At 45.4% G+C, this 19,871-nt stretch overlaps 1 protein-coding gene across 1 annotated transcript in view; it reads left to right on the plus strand.

Moving 5' to 3' along the window:
- Positions 1-1,772: 1,772 nt before the first annotated feature.
- The window catches only part of MARCHF10 (membrane associated ring-CH-type finger 10), a gene marked incomplete at both ends in the record, with an annotated part of 79,532 nt that continues 61,433 nt past the window's right edge, over positions 1,773-19,871 (plus strand). Inside the window, 2 exons of the mRNA XM_082678798.1 lie at positions 1,773-1,862; positions 10,862-10,981. Coding sequence (XP_082534924.1) covers positions 1,773-1,862; positions 10,862-10,981 — 210 coding nt within the window. The remainder of the gene's footprint in view (positions 1,863-10,861; positions 10,982-19,871) is intronic.

Genomic DNA, 19,871 nt, shown 5'->3' on the forward strand with positions numbered 1-19,871 from the left:
TCGCAGTGGCTTCTCTTGTTGCGGAGCACGGGCTCTAGGTGCACGGGCTTCAGTAGTTATGGCACACGGGCTTCAGTAGTTGTGGCTCGCAGGATCTAGAAAGCAGGCTCAGTAGTTGTGGCGTGCGGGCTTAGCTGCTCCGTGGCATGTGGGATCTTCCTGGACCAGGGCTCGAACCAGTGTCCCCTGCATTGGCAGGCGTATTCTTAACCACTGCGCCACCAGGGAAGTCCCTAGAGATATAATTCTTGCCTCAGTGTGGCTGTGAAGATTGCTTGAGCTAATATGTGTAAATGTTTAGACCAGTACATAGCACTTCCAGAGGCTCAATACCTCCCCCTCCCTCCCTCCAGTGTTGAGACCCAAGTCTGGGCACCACCTTAACGGGATTAGTCTAACATATCCCCAGTGGCCCATCCACTTCCCTTCGTCCTCCGCCGCCCTCACACTCCATCCAGTCTCTGTACTACAGCTGGAGGGACCTCTTTTTTTTTTTGGCCGTGCCCTGCAGCTTGTGGGATCTTAGTTCCCCGACCAGGGACTGAACCCAGGCCCTTGGCAGTGAGAACGTGGAGTCCTAATCACTGGACCGCCAGGGAATTCCCTGGAGGGACCTTTAAACATGTAAATCTAATCATGTCCTCCCCCGATTGGAACCTTCCAGTGGCTTTACATGACTCTTTGAATCACGACCTCCAAGGCCCCTTGTGAGCCAGCCCCTGCCTATCCTACAGCCCTTCCGTTACTGTTCTCTCCTCTCTCTGCTCCAGCTGCACCAGCCCCTGAAGCCCTGAAGCCTCTGTACCTGCTGTCCTTTCTGTCCCAGATCCTCTCTGTTCCACTTCTGGCCCAGCTCACTCCTTAGCAAACCCAGTGTCAAGTTTTCCTAAGGAAAACCTTGCCTCCCCCTCCCCCAATGACACTCTCTCAGAGAACCCCGTATTTCTGCTCCATCGCACTTATCACCATCAGGGTCCACTTGTCAATGTTCAAAGACTTGGGATTTGAACCCAGAGAGTTTCACGCCAGTACCCATGCTCTGATCATGATGGATTCCAGGGATACTCAGGGGAGAAAATCATCAGGACTTGTTTTTTATATAGATGGGGCAGGAGAAGGAAGTGTGAAGAAAACTGCCCAGGTTACTGGCCGGGCAGCCGGCTGGTCGATGGCAACATTTCCTTCAGAAAACTGGGAAAGAGGAGCAAGTATGTGAGAAAGTCATGTGGAGTCTGAAGGGGCTGGGGGACAGCAACATTCATTGCCGTTCTTCCAGGCTAGATGGTAGCAACACAAAGGCCGGGGCCGGCCGCCCCGTACCCCAGTGCCCAGCGGAGTGTCTGAGTTGGAATAGGGGTGTGATCATTTGTTGAGTCAATGAATTTAAGTCACCAGGGGCTCAGAGCTTTGATCATTGCTGAGTTAGCTAGGTTCTTGGGTTTTCTTTTTTGTCGTGTGGTAGAACTGCTTCTGAATCAGGTGTCTGCCAGTCTAACTCCCTATGACTAACCAGAACAGGCTCACTGAAGCCAGCCCATGAAAGTGGCTGCATTATTTATGTCTGGAACAAGACGGCTGTAAAGGCATCGACACCCATACAAAGAGTCCTTTCAGTTTGAAAGGAGCATCTGTGCCTTTCCAACAATGGATATTAGATTAATAAGAGAATAAAAGCAATTATACTAAGAGAAATCCAAATATGGCAAAGCAACAAAGGATGATATCACAGCACATTTATTTATCTTTTATATGCAGGTCACGGATTAAGAATCATGTTTCATGAAGCAAAGGACAGGCAGAAGTTCGTCAGTGATGTTCAATATCTGCGGGACATACAGCATAAGACGGACTCAGAATATCAGGTAATGGCAGGAAGTGAGAATATCTTCTACTTTCACTTATGGTATTAGGAGAGAATTCAGCCTACAGTATCAGTATATGATAAGCAGTAATAGGTTTCTAAAATCCAAAACCCACACTTACTAGCTGTGTGACCTTGAAAAGCTACTTTACCTCTCTGAGTCTCAGTTTCCTCGTCTGTACAATGGGGATAATAGTCTCCACCTTATAATACTGTCATGGAAATAACATTTTTCAACTAGTTAGCACAGAGCTTGGCACACAAACGTTATCAACCAATGACATCAGGGCTTAAACTGGATAAACCAGCAACCAAGAAAAAAGACATTAAGGAGTTAACCGGGTCGCCCTACCATTTATAAAATAACACACCCTTCCTGTTGTCCTCCGGCCAGAAGAAAGGTGGTTAGCACATTCTACAATAAGCTAACTCTTCGTCACCCTAGCTACAGTGTTTACAGGCAAAAACAAAACAGACAGGGAGCCTGAGGAGTCATGATGTAATTACCCAGAGCTGGCATAGGACAAACTTGCCAGGCTGGGTTGTGGGATTCTGGGAGCAGTTAGAAAGTGTCACTCAGCCCGCTGGCCGGAGGTCAGCCCTCGCCAATCAAGGAGGCAGGTCCTCAGCCTCAACTGAGGATCGAAAAGCGCTCCCTCCCTAGGGAAAATACAGGCCTGCCGTCATCAGGTTTTCCTCCTCCTTAGCAATCTCAAATATAACTGAACCTCCCGGGGCACCAAGGAAACCAGAGCGATCTCAGTAACCTGATTTCACCTGCGTAGCACCGCTTAGCTCTGGGCCTGGAAATGGAGCCAGCAACTTCCTCCTACACTTGCCGGTCCACCTCCAAGGCTGTAAAGTGGAGGGCGTCTCTACAAACTAAATAAGAACGTAAACATCCAAACGGGTCACACTGGGGGACCCTCTCCTCTCCACAAAGATGCCTCTGCCACACAGCCCAGGTTTGGAAATATTTGTCTGAAATCGTCTCTAGAACAGGCACGTAAGAAAATCAATCTTATGATCTGATGGTCTCTGCTGAAGAAAACCGCACAACTGCGTGGCTTGGAGCCACTGCAGTTTTATTTTCTAAATTCATTTGGGCTTTCAACACTGTCCTTGTTAATAAGGACACTTTCAACACCATCCTTATAAATAATAATATGTATTAAATGCCTACTATGTCCTGAACAAAGTCCCTGCTCTCCCGGAGTTCTTATTCTAGGATTGAGAAACAAACTACACACACAAAGTGAAGTAAATAGGTAAGACAATATAATGTATATGATAAATATAATGAGGTCTATAAAAACAGAGGCAGCAGGGCTGGGGTGATGCTCCTCTACACAGGCAGGGAAGCCTCTTTGACGAAGTAGCATTTGGTCGTGGAGGTAAGTGATGGGAAAGAGCCAACCAGAGCGTCCCGAGCAGAAAGAAAGCAAGAGCAGGGGCCCTGAGGCGGGAACTAACTTGGAGCCCTGGAGGAAACAAACGAAGGCCAGAGCGACTGGAACACCAAGGGAGATTGGACGAGGTGGCTAGGACCAGATGGTGTGGAGTCTCTCAGGACAAAGCTTGGTATTTGGAGTTTATTCTTAGCATGGTGAGAATTACTGAATGATTTTAAGCAGGGCAGTGGTATGATCTGCTTTACCTTTTTTTTTTTTTTTTTTAAGATCACTCTGGCTGCTGTGTGGGAAAACAACTGAAAGGGGCAAGAGAAGCAGCAGAAAAACTTGTAAGGAACCTGATAGAAATTTAGGAGAGACCAGCGTGGTGGGAGCAGGGGTGGCGAGAAGTAGCCCGAGCCAGGATATAGAAGCAGCGCAGACATCTTGCTGATAGACGACGGGGAGGCGGAGTGAGGGAAAGAGAGGAATAGAGGATGACTCACTTCAACATGTTTTCTTGTCCATTAGCTCCCTCCGTTATCACAGTTTAAACTTTACTTTTTTCAAACCTCCCGTCCCCATACTTTCAGCAAGGACCGTCTCTTTCTGTTTTACATACACGTGTAACCAAACAAAGAATCTGAGGCCATCAGGTGGGGAGCCACTCGGCGCTTCCCCTTCTATCCCAGGCTGCACGCCCGTCCAGCCCTCAAGTCTCGACGGGTGAAGGACAGTCTCCCTACTGGTGCCGGACTTGAGATCCTGGTCCATGCCCCTCTGTCTCCAGCCCCTCTCCATCCATGGACCTCTCTGCTGCATCCTTGGAATTTCTCTTCTTACTGGCTCAGCCCACAAACATGCTCAACTCTCTCTCACACTGAGAACAAGAGAACAAAGCTGTCTGTGGACAATGTGTCCTTTTCTAGCCACAGCCCTGGCACTTTCCAGTCTCCAGATGTCCCCAAACAGTCAGCTACACTTCTGTCTCCACTCCGCCCCACCATCCCATTCATGCCCTCACCTGCTGCAGCCTGGCGGTCTCCTCACCTCCCCTGAAACGGTGCTCGCTGAGGTCAGTAGCGAAATTCAGCAGACACCTTTGTAGTCTTTGTTTCCTGAAGCTTTACCTGCATTTGGCGCCATTACTCTTTCCCTCTCGCAACATTACTTCTCTGGCTTTCTCACATCGCACTCTCCTGGTTTTCCTCCTGTATCACTCACATTCCTCTCCCTGCCCCTCACAGGTTAATTCCCCGAGCTTTCCATCAGCCCAATTTTCTCCTAATTCACAATGCCTGTGGCCCATCTCATCCCCTCCTATGTTTGTAACCACCACATCATACTGATGACTTGTAATCCTGTGTCTTCTCAAAGTGTCAGAATCCCATGCACACCTGCTTGCTGTATGGTTCCATCTGGGTGTCACATGGGCACATTGAATTCAGCGTGTCCACAGTTGGACTCCATGTGTCCATCCCCTGCCATCCTCTTCTGTAGCCCCTCTCTGAAGACAGTGACCCAAGCCTTCCCTGACTCCTTCCTCGCCCTCACCACTCATATCCCCCAGCTACCAAGTCCTGCTGAGTTTACCTAAAACCTCATGAGCTCGTGCCTCCCTTCTCATCCTATGGCCATCGCCCTGGTTGCAATGTCCATAGTTTAGCTCCAAGACTATTACAATGTCCTCATAACTGGCCTCCCGGCCTCCAGCCTTGCCACCTTTCAGACTGAAATTTATGTAAAATGCAAACTATGTAAGTCGGTTGTTTCTCTCACGTAGAGGTGTGTCCCAAGAACCACAGCAAGACCAGTCCAATCCTCGACCACTTCTCTAACCTCCTCTTCCCTCTTCCCTACTCTCTCAACAAGGGTGGTGAAGACCATAGTTGTTTGTTCGTTTGTTTTAATATTTATTTGTTTGCACCGGGTCTTAGTTGCGGCAGCCAGGCTCCTTTAGTTGCAGCTTACAGGCTCCTTTAGTTGTGGCATGCGGGATCTAGTTCCCTGACCAGGGATCAAACCCAGGCTCCCCTGCACTGGGAGCATGGAATCTTAACCACTGCGCCACCAGGGAAGTCCTAAGACCATAGTTTTAACTTAGAACTAAAGGGAACCTCTGTATTCCCATAGCACCCTCTTTAAAAAACAAAAACAAAAACCCTTATTGAGGTATAATTTACATAGCATAAAGTTCACCTGTTTTAAGTTTAAATTGACCAAATTTGCCATCATTGCCATCACCTGATTTTAGAACGTTTCCATCGGTTCAATACCAAAGCACCCTTTTCATACCTCTTTTTCATTGCTGATGAAATTGTATTGAAATTGTCTTTTGTGTGTTTTCCTATCAAACTGGACTGCAGCTTCCTAAGGGCAGGGACACAGTCTCACTCTCCTCTGTCGAACCGAATGCCTTGTCATTGATGAAAGCCAGCGTTACCGAACTTGACCACCAACTCTGTTTATCAGACATAGATCCAGCTGACTTGTAACTAATCCTCAAAGTTAAATCCACCTTCACTGAGCATTTTCAAAACCACTCACCACAAGGTCTGCAAAGATAAATATGGTTGTCTTTCATATGTTCTGAGGATTGTCGAATTAAGTATATAGAAACCCACAGAAACGATTACTTTGACGGGAACAGCAATGAGTTATATTATTGACTCTGTCCCTTGCCTTGTTCCAGAAAAGATTTAAAGTTGGGGTTTAAGAATTGCATGTCTTTAATGACCCCTCAGTAACTTGGTCCATATACGACCTTTGTGTATTTAGGTTATTTGCTAAGGTAGAGTTTGCACTGAATGGATATTGAAAGCTTGGGCCATTGATGAGCTTGGCCGGTTACTCGTGGACATCCCAGCTTTCACGAGCAGCCCAGCGATGTGCAAGGGATTCCCTGTTTCAGGGTGTACAAATAGTGTAAGACCTACTAACCAGGTATGACTCCCAAATCACAGACATTTGCCACACATGCCTTCCTGAGATGGACTTGCTTTTAATGAACTGACTCAGGTTGAGGCCCTTGGAAACCTCCTGTATACACTATGCCTGCTATAGCCTCAAATATGCTATGGGTTGGTAGGTACCAAATTAGCAGTGACTTTATAGGTCTGTCTGCTAGTGGCAGGAGAGGAAGGTTAAACCCACCCTGAATTATTCTGATGCTACTCCTTTCAGTGGTTGGGTGGGGCCCGTTTGAAGAAAACAAGAGGAGATACTTATTTGGCATATTACATGCTATTTCAGAATCTGGTAACTAGTACATAATTATACGACATCTCAGAATTTGGCTATATGTCTTCAAGGGTGTTCATGCTGCATAGCTTTTCTTCCCCTTCTTTCCGTCAAATGTGTTTATGTAACTTGTGGCGAAATTTAGCCATTAATGTCCACTGAAAGCTAGAGAGAAAGATTACACTTGGAGTTTCAGGATGATTTTCTAGACTATCAAATGTGTTCAAATGGGTTTTATTTTATGTCGCTTATTCATTCTGATTCTTTCAAGTGCAGATCAAACAACTAAATGATGATATAAGCTTGTTCAAGGACGTGATGGGTGACTATACCAGGTGGCGAGGGTTTGGGGTCTGTCCACTCAGGGGGTTGAGGGAACGGAGATAATTCAACTTTCCCTCCCGTAGGAGTCATGGGGAGGGACGTGTGACATGTGTGTTTCTCTGCTCTTCACAGAAGAGAAAAATAAACTCAGTCGAGGGGACTATCATGTCAAACTTTTTACACCTTTGATTTCTTAACCTCTTAAAACGAATGAACTTCGATAATGTCCCCAGTGATAATTAAAACCCCAAACTCTGAGACATGTTGGATCATAAAAACAACAACAAAAAAAGAAGCAACTGAAGGCAAGTCCTACTTCCCAAAACACTCACAGAGTTCAAGTAACAATAACCTTGACAGAGGCCACTGCTGATGAAGAGGTAGAGTTGGGTCATAGTTACAATGTGGTTTTTTTTTTAAATCTTTATTGGAGTATATTTGCTTCACAATACTGTGTTAGTTTCTCTCATACACCAAAGTGAATCAGCCATATGCATACATATGTCCCCATATCCCCTCCCTCTTGAGCCTCCCTCCCACCCTCCCTATCCCACCCCTCTAGGTCGTCACAAAGCACCGAGCTGATCTCCCTGTGCTACGCTGCTGCTTCCCACTAGCTATCTATATTACATTCGGTAGTGTCTATATGTCGATGCTACAATGCTTTTTAGGCCAGAACCATGAGGCTGGGAAGTGTCCCTGTGCTGCATGGCTTCTTAAGGTACCAGGAGCCCGGATGATGACTAAAAGAATGGGGCTGGTAATAAAAGGAACAAAAGAAACTTTGAGCATCGCTGTGGGTTCAGAAAGCTGTAATTCTGAAGAAAAAAGCAGTTTGCAGAGCTCCCTCAGTTGGCTTCCCGGGGGAACGGGCAGTCTTAGGAAACAGACCTCTACTTGCAGGGGAGAAAAACAAGGATGAACTTCAGGCCTGCAGGCCTTCGGGCCTTCAGAAAAACAAGGATGAACTTCAAGTCTTTTTTCTTCCACAACCAAGATCAGAATCGCATTATTTAGCAAAGGCTGAGTTTAGAAAAGGGAGTAAACCAAGAAATGGGATTGGAAACAACAGTTAAAGCCTGATGATGGTGATGGTGGTGGTGATGATGGTCATGATGATGAGTTTTATTGAACAGTTTTATTGAACTCTCACCGCGAGCCGGTCACTCTGCTAAGCATCTTACCAACAGTGCCTCATGCTCTCCCGGCAATCTTGCAGCACAGAGGCATCTCCCTCTCACAGAGGAGGGAAGCAAGAATCCATGGAGTTAGTCAGCCTGCCCAAGGTCACAACGCTAGAAAGTGGCAGAGCTGTGGTTTGTCGTGTTTACCCGTACTGAGTTACGGTGAGTCACAAAACCCATGTCATCCCCCACAGGCATAGACGCACATTCCGTGTTCTGCCCTACAGTGGTAGCTTCTGCACAGAAGGCAGCCTGACCGCGAGCACTGCAGTCAGAGGGACGGGCTTGGGGGGCGCGACGCGAAAGGAGGAAGCCCCGATTCTCCGCAGAAAGAAGAAAGAAGAAGTTACTTGAAGCCTCCCGTTTCAAGACTCGGCCAGTTTTGTCACATGAACAGAAACTTATTTATAGCAATCTAGCTCCAGACACGTGAAATTGAAAGGGAAATAAAGTTCCAGAGTAAGGGGAGCCCCTGGTGATGATGAATTACAAATCTGCTCCTTCTCCCCTTCCTGTGGATTTCAGGGGCCTCTGCCCCTGTCCCTTCAGGACCCTCCAAGCAGAAACAAAACCAGCATCAAAAACACCAAAAACGTCATTCACTTTACAAATAACAAGAAAACCAGCCCCTGACGGGGGTGCGGGGGGAGGTATGGCTAGGTTCTTGCTGTTTCTAGGACTGGAAGTCCGAACTTGGCTCTGTCCCCGTGTTCCTTCTCAGCGAAGCAATAACTTGGAGAGGGCTAACGTTTGATTTACACGGAAAGATTGCTTGGCTGTTTCAAGATAAAAATTAGGAAGTACCTACCTTGCCACTGGTTTCTTCTCCTGGTCCTCTGCGAGAGGAAGGATAAGGAATCAGAGGGGAAAAACATGTTTTTTTTCAACGTTGCAAACCATTCTATTCCTCCTCCCCTTTTGGTAAAGAAATACTTAAGTTGCATGCATTCTTGGAGAGAAGTTTCAAAAAACACTCCGCCCACAGGAATTCTGTTCATCCCACCAAGTCTGCCTCGGTCCTGCGTGCAATAGCTAACAGGCTCCTCCACTTTCAGCCCATCAGCGTTTTCTTCTCGTGCCTTTAATACAAGTGGGTTAGGATAACAGAGACATCTGTGGCTCCAGGAAACAATACTGTACTCCAGGCCAGAGCTCCCCCCTCAACAGGGAGCTCCAATCTGAAGTCATCGCAAAGGAATAAGAAAAAAGAGGCCCACATTTAGTTGAACTCCATTAAACTCTCCAGCTGGCTCTCTTTAGTTTTACCTTGGTTTATTCTATTATTTGGTGTGTTTGTGTAACTTATTTATTATAGTTACTACTATTCAGCATTGGGCGGGGGGGGGGACTTCCTATTTATTAAAACAAACACTATCCAGGATTATTAAAATGGGTTGCTGTCTATATGGCATCGTTTTTGAAAATAAACCCAAGGGGAAAAAGAACGCCACCATTTTGGGGTGCTCTCCCTTTCCAAACAAGGTGGGGTGAAACAGCACCTTTCTCTTGGGAATCCAGGATTCCACTAGCTGCAGGTAACTGATTCACTGTTCCCAAGTCCAAGTGGTAAATGTTTTATTAATATCAGGTCATTTCTACTCTTAACCTTGTAGCAGAATATTGGCTTTCTCCTTGGCCGTGAAATTCTGGCAAGTCCTTCTACATCAAGGAAGGAGATGCATTTTCTAACAGAGGGAAAAAGATGGAGAAGGAGTCTTTCCTTTCTCAACACAGGCAGGAAGAGGGAGATGGCGGGCCTAGTTGAGAACAATAGTGTCCGTCTTTACACTGTACTTCTTTACAGTGGGTAATTTGGCCCTGGTAGGACAAAGGTGAGTTCAGTCGTTGGATCTATAGAAATGCTGCAAGAAGTTTTGCTATTTTGGAGTATTTGAAATATCAGTTGAAAGTGAATTAAGCCAGGGACTTCCCTGGTGGCACAGTGGATAGGACTCCGCACTCCCAATGCAGGGGGCCCGGGTTCGATCCCTGGTCAGGGAACTAGATCCCACAGGCATGCCACAACTTAGAGTTCACATGCCACAACTAAGAAGCCAGCAAGCTGCAACTAAGGAGCCATAACTAAGACCCAGTGCAACCAAATAAATACATAAATATTTAAAAAAAAGAAAGTGAATTAAGCCAGATAGAGAAAGACAAATAGCATGATATCACTGATATGCGGAATCTAAAAAAAGATACGAATAAACTTATCTACAAAACAGAAATAGACCCACAGACATAGAAAACAGACTTATGGTTATCAAAGGGGAAAGGGGGAGGGATAAATTAGGAGTTTGGGATTAACATATACACACAACTATATATAAAATAGATAACCAACAAGGACCTACTATATAGCTCAGGGGACTATATTCAATATTTTGTAATAACCTATATGGGCAAAGAATCTGAAAAAGAATACGTATATACATACACACATGTATATGTATGTATAACTGAATTACTTTGCTATACACCTGAAACTAACACAACATTGTAAATCAACTATACTTCAATTTAAAAAAGAGAGAAAGAGAACAGAAAGAGAAATAAACGCAGTGTATTGGGTACTTCCTTAAGAAGGCAATTGTCGGGTAAGTACTTAACAAAATGCCTCTTAGTATGTCTGTTGTTTGAATTTATTAAGGCAGTGACTAATATTTTTTGACCTGACATTTTGGGCAAAGGGAGGAGGGAGTGATGCCTGGGTGAGTGTCTTCACACCTGGTAACAGGTATTGATGAACACTTAGAGATGGACGCCTGTATTGCATGTTCCTCACAACAGGAATTAAGTATAAAGTTATCAAAGCTAGTTGTGGACCTAAACCAAAGAAACATCTTTTTTTTGTTCTGCAGGCTTGTCTGAGACGACAGGAATACAGAAGAGACCCAAATGGGAAGAAACGAGATCAGTTTTGGGGACAAGAGACAAATTTTGAGAGATCCCGGTTTTCAAGTGGGTCATCTTCCAAACAGGTACTTAGAATGCTGGGAGACATTCTTTTGCTGTAGGGTGTCTGTGTGTGTGTCTTTGTGTGTGTGTGTAACTGACTTAGGAAAAAGCCAGCCCCAAGAGGAGATGCTGAAGAATCTTAAAGGGCAGGGTAGGGAGAGGCAGGGGCAGGAGCTCTCGCCCTGGGTGCCACCCCTGCCCCTCCTCTGCTGTGTGACCTTCCCCCTTCCCCCTGGCTGGGCCTCACTCTTCTCTCCTGTAGACCAATGGAGATGGTCTCTGAGGTACCACCCAAATCAGAAATGCTGCAATTCTTTGATTTTAAAAGTCGGAAGCACCGGGCCTTCTAAAGCACTGCATCATAATGTATCTATATACCTATATCTATGCCTACCTGATCTGTCTATATTAATATAGACATATATGTGTATATATATATATGTAGGCTTATAGTCTTACCCATTGCATTGCTTAGTATAGTTTTTATTTCAAATAGAGTAAAATGCAGTAATAATTGCATCATGTAATAACTAGAAATTGTTCAAATATTTTTGTCTGGATGATAATAATAAATAATAAGATCAGTATAATATGAGAACAATATGAAAATGATGATTACAGTAGGAGTAGTTACCATTACTTGAGTGATTACAATGTTCCAGTACCGTGCTAGGCACTTTATACCTATTACCTTATTTAATTCTCATAAATCTCTATATATTTGCCTCATTTTACAGATGAGAAAACTGAGCCCTAGAAAAGTTAAGAAACTTTACTTAAGATTTCACAGCCGGTATGTGGTGGAGTAGAGTTTTCTTTCTAGGCAGTCTGACCCCTGAGAGGGTGCTCTGAACCCCTGAGCTATAGGATCATATTTCATGTTTAAGATCTTATCCTTGTAAGAGTTTTACTTATCCTACGTAAGCACTGAATACCGCAAGCTGCATTCAACAATGGTTGTTAGTATGGCAAATTAAGATGAGTAATATGCCTTTTATGAATTCTTATTTAATGTTTTATGCCTGAAATATACTAGGATGGACTCTCTTTTCTATCACTGGTGTGGATCCTCAAGATAGATCCTGGATACCTGATATCAATCAAGTTCTTGTTGGGGTTTCTTCTTTAACCTAGGATGTTCACATGGTGGTTATTTCATGTTCGAAGGACACCTTAAAAACATCAGTGGTTGATGTTTATGGATGTATCCCTGGGAGAGATCTATATTCCCTACTGAGGAACATAAAATCACACAATAAAATACTCCACCTAAAGCCTGAAGGTGAAAGAGACTATCTCACAATATCGGCAGCGCTGAGAAGAACACATTGCCTGCATCTTTTCATGTTAGCCAAGGACTAAATATAATGCCTGCTGCTGATTAAACTTAGGGAGTGAGATTAATCTAAAACTCAAATCTAGTTTGGCTCGAACAACACATTTTTAGCATTAAGATAAATTCTCACAGTTTTGCACTTAGAAACAAAAATCAAGGACAGATGAAAAAAAATGTAATTTCAGTCAAACAGTAGCATGAAGCCATATTCCTCGTTTGGAATTACTGAACAAATGGGCAGCTGGGTTCTTCTGTTTTCATGCAAAGACTCATAGGCAGAGTCTTGGCCATTTCGCATGGCAACACTCATGCATTTGGGATATTCTAGAACTTGAAGGTTCACGCTCCTCTCCACAAACTGTGTTTAGGGGACAAACTGGTGACAGATTCCTGTAGTTCCCTTCTTCATGCTACACAAATTACTCATTCTTTAAGGCATCATTGCAAAACACTCAGACCACATCTAAAAAAGGATGCAGCTGTACATATAAAAGTAATTATGAAATAAAGACAAAAATATGTGGTAAAGTGCATAAAACTGGCAATTTCTAAAGCACGCGAACAGGATTTTTCATGTTTGCTTTATGTCACCGCACCTCAGTTTGTCGGAGAACTTGGAACAACATTACTTGATACTCTCGATTTTTTCCAGATGATGCTATCCCAAGGGTTTGGGTACTGACTGTACAAGTAACTTCCAAGTTGCACCTTCTCTATCAAGAAGAGTGACAAGATTAGAATTTTCCACAGTGAATTTCACCTCTGCTTTGCTCCCTGTGTTACAGATATTCTTTGGGGGATACTGGAGGATTTTGCCTCTGGATACAAAAGTGCAGGAAGGTCAGGGTGAGGGGAAGTGTCATGGAACGCATCCTTGTCAACAGCCACCAGGACTGTGTGCTTATAATCCCAATCCCTCCTCACTCAATCCTTCGACTTTTGCCTGGTACGAGTGAAGCCAGAGAGCCCTTATGACATTCAAACCAGAGCCCAGAAATCTTCAACTCCCACAATCATGGGCTAGTTTGAAGATTTCTCCTCCCAGGTTTGGACCCCCACCCAAATTCTGTGAAAATCTGGTTGTTCTTAAACCTTCATAATCTGGGGCTGCCCTGCTCTGTATCAAATCCTGAGGGAACGCAGAATTTATGAAACCTCTTTCTACAGGGTCCCCAAGGCCAGGGAGATCCTAGAGCTAGTTTCCCAGGATAAGAATGCTGGCACCAGGACTTCCCTGGTGGTCCAGTGATTAAGACTCTGTGCTCTCAATGCAGGGGGCCCGGGTTCGATCTCTGGCCAGGGAACTAGATCCCACATGCATGCCACAACTAAGAGCCCACACGCCACAACTAGGACCCGGCGCAGCCAAATAAATAAATAAATATTAAAAAAAAAAAAAAAAAAAGAATGCTAGCACCTCCCAAAGGAGAACCCAGGCCGGACTGATGCAATTTCCAGAGCTTAGTGTATGGAATGTCACATCAGGCACTAGAGCTGCAAAAGATCCTCGGTCAATCAGAAAGTGGCAGGAGAAAGATAGAGTCCAATGAGACAGTGTAAACCCAACCCAAGCCCTCTTACCTAGGGAACATTTCCCTGAGTATTTTCCTTCTAGAAATTGCTGTGGCTGAAAACTCAAAAGAACATTTTATCCCTGATTTGAGAAGGCAAGTTCATTCCCTGACTGAGTGGGTTGTGTGACAGTGGATTGCTTAATCCATGGAAATTTTCCCACTGTACAATCACGATGTGAAGCATGCTACCACCAAATTTTGACACTCGTATTGCAACTTCCATCACTTGTTCATTCCTTAACCCAGTCTTAGACCATCACAATGCTGATGGGCCTGGAAAAAGTGAGGCATTTACCATCAAGGAATAGATCCAGTATCAAGATGCCATTTCTAAACACCTGCCTGGGGGTGGGCAGATCCCCAGATAAATGCACAGTTAACATGGTAGCCCCTCCCTTATGGCACAACCTCCTCACTCCAACCCGTGGCTTTAACCGCTGGTTATGCAGAGATTGTGTTCAATCAAACGCCAAGATAAAGCAATCACTACCAAGCCTGTGCTGAGGGGTTCTTTAAAGCATCACCTCCTAGAAAAGGGAATCCTCCTATATACGTTGTTGGTGGGAATGTAAGTTGGTGCAGCCACTATGCAGAACACTATGGATGTTCCTCATAAAACTAAAAATAGAATAACCATATGATCCAGCAATCCCACTCCTGGGCATATATCCAGACAAAACTATAATTCAGAAAGATACACGCACTCCTATGTCCATAGCAGCACTATTCACAATAGCCAAGACATGGAAACAACCTAAATGTCCATCGACAGATGAATGGACAAAGAGGATGTGATACATACATACAATGGACTATTACTCAGCCATAAAAAAGAATGAAATAATGCCATTTGCAGCAAGATGGATGCAACTAGAGATTATCATAGAAGTGAAGTAAGTCAGAAAGAGAAAGACAAATACCATATGATATCACTTATACATGGAATCTAAAATATGACACAAATGAACTGAAATAGAAACAGACTCAGGGACATAAAGAACAGACTTGTGGTTACCAAGGGGGAGGGGCTTGGGGGAGGGATGGAGTGGGAGGTTGGGGTTAGCTGATGTAAGCTTTTATAAATAGAATGGATATACACACTGCTATATTTTAAATGGATAACCAACAAGGACCTACAGTATAACACAGGACCTTCTGTATAACACAGGGACCTACTGTATAACCTACTGTTCAATATTATGTAACAACCTAAATGGGAAAAGGATTTGAAAAAGAATAGGTACATGTATATGTGTAACTAAATCACTTTGCTGTACACCCGAAACTATCACTACATTGTTAATCAACTATACTCCAATATAAAATAAAAAGTTAAAAAAAAATCATTAGTAAAAACATACACACAAAAAAACCCCCACAAAAGCATGCAACACACACACACACACACACACACACACACAAAATAGAATGGATCAACAACAAGGTCCTACTGTATAGCACAGGGAACTATATTCAATATCATATGATAAACCATAATGGAAAAGACTATCAAAAAATAATATATATATGTATAACTGAATCACTTTGCTGTACAGAAGAAATTAATACAACATTGTAAATCAACTGTACTTCAAGTTTTAAAAATTACAAAACAAAAAATAATAAAGCAGCACCTCTTAAATGCATTTAAGCTAGTCGTGTGACACAGTACAAAGAACACTTATCATCAAGGGCTCCCTCATTACAGTGTCCCTCATTACAGTGTGAATTCGGACAAAGCACTTTACTTCTAAGTACTTCAATTTCCCATCAAGGAGATCCTTATTATTATGCTATTATCTCATAGGATCATTGTGAGAACATGTGAGATGCTCAAGTGTCACACTAACATTAGATTCATTAGAAGTTGCCTTGGTGTCCAGCTATGCTTGCAAATGATGTTCCAACACTTGTCGACAGAGGAGCAGCTCCTGAGGCTTCTAGAATACCTTCCTTCCTCTCAGCCCCATCTCAGGCCACATTTCAAAGAGCTAACCTAACGTAGCAACTTAATTTCACACCATTTTCAAAGTTACCTACAACCTTGTGAGCTGTTTAATCAAATTAGAATTTAACAGGGAAATAAACAGCAGCTCTACAGAACCAACTACACCTTGGGTGATTTAGTACATTAAAAAGCAAAGCAGTCTCTCAGTATGAACAGGAAACAGTGTCCCCGGTACACTGCTGGCCCAGAGGAGCCTGCTGTGGTGCCAGGGGCACCAGGATATTTTGACCTCTCAAAACTTCACAGAGGGGACTTCCCTGGTGGCGCAGTGGTTAAGAATCCACCTGCCAATATGGGGGACACGGGTTCGATCCCTGGTCTGGGAATAACCCACATGCTGCGGAGCAACTAAGCCCGTGCACCACAACTACTGAGCCCTGCGCTCTAGAGCCCACGTGCCACAACTACTGAAGCCCCTGAGCCTAGAGCCCATGCTCCGCAACAAGAGAAGCCACCACAATGAGAAGCCCGTGCACCGCGATGAAGAGTAGCCCTCGCTTGCCGCAACTAGAGAAAGCCTGCGTGCAGCAATGAAGATCCAACGCAACCAAAATTACATAATAAAAATAAGTTCAAAAATAAAAATATTTTTAAAAAGAAATTGAATTTAACAAAAAAAAAAAGACTTCACAGAGAAGGGCCAGGACCCCCAATTTCCCCAGAGAAAATGATGAAACTGATTAGCCCAGGACTTGGGGGACAGCAACCTTCAATGAAGAAAGTCATCATGGCCCCTTCTCATCTTCCAAGATCCTGCATCCTTGCTGGACGGGCCACTTCCAAGAGCACAAATCTCAAGGACCGAGGACATGTGGTCACTATATTTGGCAAAGAAGGTGGGGACCAGCCCTCAGTTTTTCAAGAGCACGGTTCGCTCGGATAATAGGAATAGGATTGTCATCCTTTCACGAGCAGCAACCGGGCGGCTAAACGTTTAGATTCCAGGTCACCGGGACCCAGCGTTACACTGGAAGGAGGCGGCTAACCTGCCACCAGCAGCAGCCGGCTCTGCCCCAGGCCTGGCTCAGCAGGATGCTTACGTCCGTGAGATCGCCCGAACCTCCCAGAAGGCAAGGCAAGCTTAAGTGTGAAGGCGGTTACCCAACATAAACATCTTAATTGTTTTGTTCGTGACCATCCACACAAACGTTGGAGGTTGAAATGAAAAATAAAGCTTCTTCAAGTAATCTGCAGTGGCTTAAAAAGTCAGAAAGTGCATTCCTACACCAGGGCAGCAAAAGCCTAAAACTGTGCTGTCCAGTACAGCGGCCACTAGCCACGTGGGACTATTTAATTAAAATAACATTTTAAATGCAGTTCCAGGCTCAGGAGCCACATGTGGCCCATGGCTGCCATATAGGACATTTCCAACACTGAAGAAAATTCTATAGGACAGCACTGCTCCTGTTTATGGTCAAGTCCAAAAGATGAAACAAGACAAGATCCCACGGGCCAGCAGGGGGTTTTGTTTCCCAGAAACCGTCCTCGCGTACTCCGCACTACAATGCTTTTGCCCACCGCAGCTCCTTGCAAACGTTTGCTCTCCGTTGCTGAGTCAGGTGTCCGCGAAGGCTGGCTCGCTTTGCATTTGGTGTTTTCCTCCAACTTGGGTATATTTGCACGTCTCCTTTCATTACCTGCCTCTCCAGCCTCTCCTGCCTGTGAAACCTGCAGCTTCTCCTCTTTCAAACCGCTCTTGGGGAGCTGTTTGTTCTCCCATTAATCTGTCAGTGTCAACCTACCAACACCCCTGATGGTGTCACGGAAGCAGCCAGCTTAGCACACGGCATATGCGTTCTGTGACTCACACTTTTAATTTTCTCTAACTTCTACCTGTCCATTGTCAGACTCCCCGTGGGCCGGGCCTCCCGTCGTTCTGGCCCCGGGCCCGTGTGAAAATGAGGCAGGTCACACACGTGCATGCTGGCTCTGACTGCCGGGGCGGGGGTGGGGGGGGCCCACCTGGGAGGCTGTGAGTCATCCCTAACACCTGGCCAGGCGTGGTCACCGCCGCCCCCTCGACTCTAGCGCAGATTCCATGCCCTCGAGGTGCACCTGAGTCACAATGCAGCTCCACACCCAGCATCTCGAGCCCAACACGGACATCAGGGAGGCAGAAAGTGCAGCCCACGGTTTGTTGGGAATTTTTGTTGGAGTTTGTTTTCCATTTTAGCTGTTGGTCTGTCCTCCTTGGCCTGTCCCAGCACCCCCTCAGACTCAAGAGGCTGAATCCATTGTCTTCTCCCCTCAGATTGGTTCCTCTTCCTGAATTCACTGCTGCCCAGGCCGGAATTCTGGAGATTATCTCAGACGCCTCCTTCTGTTGCCCCTTCACAACTTCACGGCCGTCAGACACCAGAGTTAGACCGTCTTCCCTCCTCTCTCTTGAATCTGTCCACCAGCACCTCCCTTTGCAGGGCCCTGTCTTTTTTTTTTTTTTGCCTGGATTCTTGTGGGAGCCATTTTCCTGACCGTTTTGTCTTCACCTCACCCCTTCCAGCCAGTCTCCCAGGCAGCATTATGAGTGGATCCGTCTAGAAGCAAACTGGATCATGCCACTCCTCTATTAAAAGCTCTCTAGTGGTTCCCCATGTCTTTGGGATCAAGTTCAAACACCTTAGCAAAGTGTTTGATGGCTCTCAAGGCCCTGGATGGCCTGACCCTCAATTCTGAGGACACTTCCTCTGGGAAGAGCTTCCAGAGCTGCTCCTGGGGGTCAGGTGGCTTTGTTTTCGTCCCTCCTTTGTATTCCCCAGAACACCATCTGGGCTCAAGCCCATCTTAGGATACGTCTTCCTGTCTGTCTCATCCTTAGGCTGGGAGCCACTCAGGCGCAGGCACTGGTTATTGCTCTTTTTTGATGGTTGGAATTTGCTTTAATAGATTTCAGCAAGAGGAAAAAAGAATAAATGAAGTAAATGTGCGAAAAATCATGCCAATTTTCGAATCTGAATGATGGGTATATAGGAGTTTATTATTATTCTCTCTACTTTGCCATGTTTCATATTAAAAAGAGTCTGAGACAAAGGCCCCACCCAGGGGCAGGAAGTTATAAGGCAGGACCCAGGTGAGGTGCCCAGGGAGGGCACAGGGCAAGGGAGATGGAGGGACAGAAGGAAGGAAGAGATGGTGCAGGGGGCCTGGAAGCAGAGATGATGCTGTCCCTCAGAGGGCGGCATTCTCTAGGACCTGCTGTCTTGTTGGGCAGGTCACCTCCCCACCAACAGCTCTCTGAGACTTCATTCTTCAGCACTCACTTCCAGACTCTTCCAGAAACCAAATCTGCTGGCACCTTGATCTTGGACTTCCAGCCTCTAGAACTGCTTGAGCGGGAACCAGTCCCGGGCGCTGGTGCGCAGGGCGATGGCCAGGTGAGGGGCAGACAGGAGCACCCCGCTGAGTGCCGCGGCCCGCATGTGCGCGGGCAGGAGCGTGTGGATGGTGCAGATGAAGAACACAGTTTTCGCTTTTTTAATCATAGGTTCAGAGCACAGGAAAGGGACCTTGAAGGACACTTAGTCTAGCCACCCATTGCAGTTTTAGACACACTAGTTGTTAGAAAGTTCTTTTTTTTTTTTAATTTTTATTTATTTATTTTTGGCTGTGTTAGGTCTTCGTTGCTGCGCGCGGGCTATCTCCAGTTGTGTTGCACGGGCTTCTCATTGCGGTGGCTTCTCTTGTTGCGGAGCGTGGGCTCTAGGCACACGGGCTTCAGTAGTTGTGGCACGCAGGCTCCGTAGTTGTGGCACGCGGGCTCCGTAGTTGTGGTTCATGGGCTCTAGAGCGCAGGCTCAGTAGTTGTGGCACACGGGCTTAGTTGCTCTTTTTTCCACCACACACTAGGAGTTCCATGAATGTTTGATGACTGCCAGTCACAGGAATGTTTTAGGAATGTGCACATGTTGAAATCATAGCAGTGTAACCACAACCGCCAGAGCAGGACCCTGCCTCGAGCGAGAGAAGAAAGGGGTACCGTTACCACGAGTGGTGGGCAG

Source organism: Grampus griseus, assembly GCF_964374135.1.
Source record: "Grampus griseus genome assembly, chromosome: 20".
NCBI lineage: Eukaryota > Metazoa > Chordata > Mammalia > Artiodactyla > Delphinidae > Grampus > Grampus griseus.